Below are 5,566 nucleotides of genomic sequence, written 5' to 3' on the forward strand. Positions count from 1 at the left end.
CTTGTTTTAAGTCATGGTTATGAGGCAAAGTGAAACTTTAATCATTAATGCCTCCAGGCAAAGTATCATCATGTGATCATGAGAATTTTTTTTTTCAGTGGCAGTAATTTTCTTCCATACAGAACAATGATGCTATGAGAGGAAATGAAAATCCAAACCAAAGTGAAAGTCTGCGATTAAACAGATTTTATTTAAAGTCTCCACACAGCAAAAAGGAAAATACAAAGAGTGCGTATGTTACAGGTTTTAAATATTAAACTTTAAACTTTAATTCCAGACTGAATATCTAACCCTTTGGAAACCAGCTCGTGTTGTTTTCCTGAAGAAACTCTTTGAATAACAGACTCTCTGGGGCCACACTGCCACAGGCTCCTGTGCTGCTTTGTGGGAACAACAATGACTTAACTGTAATGAAATAATCTGTCAGGATTACGGCGGCCGACAGGAGCAGCAGGAGGGAAAAACCTCACCAACATGAAGCTGCTAATCACAGATAAGCTGTTCAAAAGGCCACTTTACTGAGAAACTGTGTCAGAGCTGATTCAGCCACTTTCCTGTGGCTCCTCCAGCACGATTCAGATTCGAACAATCAGAAATTTGTTTTTCATTGTCAGCTGAACTTCATCATTATAATCTCTCAGTGTTTCCCACAGGAGGAGGAGGACGGGTGCATTCATGGGCTGTCATACTGGCTGGGAAAAATGACTTCCCTGCTCACCAGACTCACTTTCACACACGTATCACAACATTATTCATATTTTTCACAATGTCTGTGTTGGTTGTGTTTTTTCTTTGTCTTCCAGGTGTGATTGTTCTTCTGCTGTCTCATCTACATCGGCCTCACTGTGCCATTTCCCATGTTTCTCACAATGTCTTGTAGTTAACTTTACTGTGTTGTACGAGCAGGAGATCGTAAAATTCGTAAAATGATCGCTGGCTGATCGTAAAATTTGAACTCATCATGATGTCTGTAAAAAAGTGGTGTGCGTTTTTAAGCGAAGTACCTGGAACTTAGATTGAGGTATTTACTGAGAATTCTCACCAATATGTAGTCCCATTAAAAACAATAATGTGTGCACCCATTACTGTGCATTCAGTTAAATCAGTCACTGACACAGTTGGAAAGTAGCTGAGTACATTTACTCAAGTACTATACTTGAGTACAGTTTTGAGGTACTTGTAACTTACTTGAGGCTTTAACGTTAATTCTTACTTCTAATCTACTACATTAAAATTTTCCTTGTAAAGCATTTGATCATTTACTGTGATGCACTGTTTTAGAATAAACCACCAAAAAGTTTATAAAGCAGCTAAAATCAGCCCCTTGACCAACTGCAACATTAAAGTACTGATTACAGGGGCCACTTTGCACATTTTAAAAAAAACTTTTGATGTCGATTCATTTTGAGAAAGAAATATTTCTTTCTTTTACTTCAGAAAATGTTTTAAATATTTCTTCCACCGCTGCTTATGTAATTTCAGAAACATCTGTGCAATAACATAACCCCACAAAATATACTGAACCTACAAGTGATACACATTACAGTGAGACATGAAGACTGTATTTTAAATGTACATACCATACATTATGTATAATGCTGATTCTCAAAAAGTCGTCATCTGTCATATTTTAAAGAAGCCTGTAAGCTGCAGAGATGAGACAGTAATTCTGTTTAAACACATCAGATTTAATCGAAGAAAATGGAAGAAAATAAATAAAAGAAGAATTCAAGATAAATAATTATATGATACTGGTGTGAAACAAATATGATGTAAAACGAACAGAATATAAAAGCGTTGGAATCAGAGGCGTGTGAGCTGCTGCTGTAGGATTCATCTCAGAGTTTGTTGTGTCCCTGGAAACTAAAGCCACAGACTGAAGCGAATGAGAAAAGGCTCCCGTGCTTTGTTTCCGTCACAGCCCCGCCCATTTCACTTTTCCGCGCGATGATTGGTGAAACTGAAACAACCGCCGGCGCGTCAACGGAGGATTCCGCAGTCGATCAAAAAGAGGCGGGCTTACAGCTGGAGTTAATATATTCCAGGCAGTTGTAAAAGAAGTGGCGGAGAGAAGCGTTAGAAGACGAAGGGGACCCGGCGGCGGTTCGCTGAAGGCGGGTGACTTCTCAGCTCACCAGGGGCAGAAAGAGGAGTTTTCATAGTGTTTGGTGGAAATGGAGGAAGACCACAGCGAACAGATGAGACCTCTCCTCACATCTGTAAGTTCCTCCTTTCCTCTGCAGTGTACCTGTTAGCCGGCGGCTAGCGACTCCTCAGCAGGCTGTGAATTATCTCAGAAACGGGACCGGGAAGAAACCGGAGGCTTTTTCCTAAGACGGTGTCTGTGGGTTCAAAAACCTCTGCGTAAACCGAGCTGTGTAAAATGTCTGGCTGTTAACGGAGACACTGGCAGCCCGGTTGGAAACAACGGTTGGCAACCGACTGCTTTTGTTTTTGAGAGACCACGCTTATGCCAGGAAGTGAAGCAATGATGCGCGCCGCTCTCTAGTTAGAAGAAAACTTTACGGAGCCCCCTTACAAAAATGTGCGATTATTGGTGCTGAGAACTGCCGCCAAAGCAGTGAACGTTATAAAACGGCTTAAAAGGCAGACGCGACTTGTACTGAACTGTCCTTACATTCGGCATGAATCACATCCCCCCAGCTGAACTCATTTTGGTAGAAATTTCAGCTTTTTTGTTGTCTCAGCTGTCGCTCCTGTCGCTAATTTTACCCCCCACATACACTCTTCTGGGTGAGTAGTTTAGCCTGTAATCAAAGTTAAAGTCATTTCTCAGCTCTTGTATAAATGCAGAATGTGAGATTGCCTTTTCAGGATTCAGATCAACTGTATTCAATATCTAAACGCGGTATGTATTATTGCTGGTAAGCACACATGCTTAAAACTAACGGTTTAACCAATAGAGTTTGGTGTGGACACCTCACTTATATCTCGTGGAAGTGGAAGCAAAGACTGGCGTTTAACCAGCCACTTTGTTATTAACTTGTTGAGGTGTGAAGTTCCCAACACTGTTGGCAGAGCACACGGAGATGTGTGTGTTGTGGTGAGATGGGATGCTCTGATTCACTTTATGCTTGGAGGACACCAGGGTGTAGGCAGCACGAAGCAGGGCTGAAGCTCTGACATACAGCTTTGACCTCTGACCTCTGAAGTCAGCAGGATGGGGGATGGAGTTTGTGTGGGTCATTTTACACACTGAACTTAGAGGGTCTTCATCATCCTGCTGGATGCTGCTGTTACTATAGTGACAGGACATGAGTCGGTGTCAGTCATAGAGGTCCATAAACAGCTTAATGAAGACCTTAGTGAATGCTGTGTGCTGGCTGGCTGTTAGGGATAGAGCAGCAATGCTGACAAAAAGAATCATGCTTAAGAGCACTGTGCAGGGCTGTAGGTAAGTCATTATTAATTCAATTCATTTTAATTCAATTTTATTTACATATCGTTAAATCATAAGTTATCTCAAAGTACTGTCCTTATAGAGCAGGTTCAGACTGAGAAGCACTCAGTGACGGCGGCAAAGAAAAACTCCCTTTAACAGGTAGAAACCTGGAACAGAACCTGGCTCCTGGTGGGGGGAGGGAGAGAGAGAGGGAGGGAGGGAGGGAGAGAGAGATGGGGGGAGGGAGGAGGAAAGAGAACTTGGGACAATTCAGGTTTCGCGGGCAGGATTAAAAGTAATGAGAGGGCGACAGTAACAACAACACAGAGCTCAGGATTTAATTTCCCTGTGTTACAACAATCAATATCAATCAGTAATCAATATTTCAGATCTACTGCTGCTCAGTTTGTTTACAGGTTGGAGCTACAGATTGTCAGCAACAACTGGGCTTCATTCATGTTGATTCATTCAGCAGCTGCTACTAAAAACGAGGATTTCTGTCTTCCTGTCCTGTGAGTGAGTTTGTGACGGTGTGTCCAACGTATTGTACCGACTGAAGTGTCCTCGCCGCGGACAACGATGGCTCAAGTTTCTGTTGTGAATGAAAGCAGACAAAGGACACAAGTGGGATTTGTTGTTGTACTGTCAGGTGTCTTGAAGGTGAAGGCATCACCTGTCTGAGAGGGTTAATTAACTGAGCTAATGAACAAAGGATAAACCGGGTGGTTAGAGACTCGTGATGTTGGGCTGGGACTCTGCTGAATATTCATCCTGTGCGTTGTACATTTAGCGAGTCTGCTGACTGTTGTGGTTTTCTGAGGTTTGTTTTCTGCACTGAGGGAATGAAATCAGAGAAAACTCAGACTGATCTCACATAAGAAGAATCTCCATGACAAATTAAAATGGCTCATTCACATTTTTCATCATCAAATTTAATATTCAGAGCACAAGAGGTTCTAATGTAAGGAAAATGGTAACGGTGCTCCATCAACATGTGCTCACTCTCTGTGAATCAAACCGTGTGCTGCAGCACCTCCACTGACTGAATTCAGTTCAGACTGGATGCTACTGGTCAGACCAGAAAAGTTAGTTGGGTGCTTGTGCAGACAGGAAGCCGACATGCAAACCTGCACCCAAATTTCTGCAGTCAGTTCGTACCATACACTGCTTCACTCAGACACAGACCCCCCCGCTGCAAACTGCAAGAGTTAGCAATACTAAGACAACAGCAGCAGAGTGTCTGTGCAGGGCTCTGCAGACAGACTCTGACTCTGTGCTCCTGCTTCTTGTTTGTTGGTGTTGTTGCTGGTCTACAGTCAGTTTTATCACTAGCAGATGTGTCTGTGAGCAGACAGGGTTTCTCTGTAACACCGCTCACCGTGCTCTGGTGTTTAATCTGCTGCTTCCTGTCTGTAGACGCTCCATGGAAACTGAGATGAAACTTTTCAGTCTCTGTTCGGATCGGCCTGAGCTGTGGAGCAGTGTGTGGAGCAGGGTGGAGCAGTGCGTGGAGCAGTGTGTGGAGCAGTGTGTGGAGCAGGGTGGAGCAGTGCGTGGAGCAGTGCGTGGAGCAGTGCGTGGAGCAGTGCGTGGAGCAGTGTGTGGAGCAGTGTGTGGAGCAGTGTGTGGAGCAGTGTGTGGAGCAGGGTGGAGCAGTGCGTGGAGCAGTGTGTGGAGCAGTGACGCACACACTGGCTGCACGGCGCTGATGGAGCAGCGTATTGTTTGGTGTGGATGGAGGCGGAAGTGGCTCTCTGAAGGTTTTCAGCTCTACAATAATACAACATTTATGAGGCTGATCCAGAGCAGCAGCAGCAGCAGGTCAGATTTGGTCAGGACGGGTGACCCTGATGGGAACAGCAGGGTTCGTGCCAGGTTAGAGGTCAGTTGTGTTAAATGTAGAACTGAGGCAGTTAGTGGGTTAGCTGTTAGCTGTTAGCTGGTGATGAGACACGTTTCTGATGCAGAGCAACACAAACTGCAGCCTCCACATTAATCTACAGCTGAATCGTCGCCTCTTTAAAACAGTTTCCACACAAACTGAACTTGGAGGAGGATTTATTACAGGACTGTTGGATCAGACAGACTTAGTGTAGCTGTTTGAACCCACCCACAGGCTTTGATTGACAGGTGGTCTCTAAACTGCAGAAACGGCAGCAAACT

At 44.1% G+C, this 5,566-nt stretch overlaps 1 protein-coding gene across 1 annotated transcript in view; it reads left to right on the forward strand.

The window, feature by feature from the left end:
• Nucleotides 1-2,039: 2,039 nt before the first annotated feature.
• Nucleotides 2,040-5,566, forward strand: part of LOC121186238 (sodium bicarbonate cotransporter 3-like) — a 36,536-nt gene continuing 33,009 nt past the window's right edge. Inside the window, exon 1 of the mRNA XM_041044923.1 lies at nt 2,040-2,219. Coding sequence (XP_040900857.1) covers nt 2,175-2,219 — 45 coding nt within the window. The 5' untranslated portion in view covers nt 2,040-2,174. The remainder of the gene's footprint in view (nt 2,220-5,566) is intronic.

The sequence above is a fragment of the Toxotes jaculatrix genome, chromosome 8 (assembly GCF_017976425.1).
Source record: "Toxotes jaculatrix isolate fToxJac2 chromosome 8, fToxJac2.pri, whole genome shotgun sequence".
Lineage (NCBI taxonomy): Eukaryota > Metazoa > Chordata > Actinopteri > Toxotidae > Toxotes > Toxotes jaculatrix.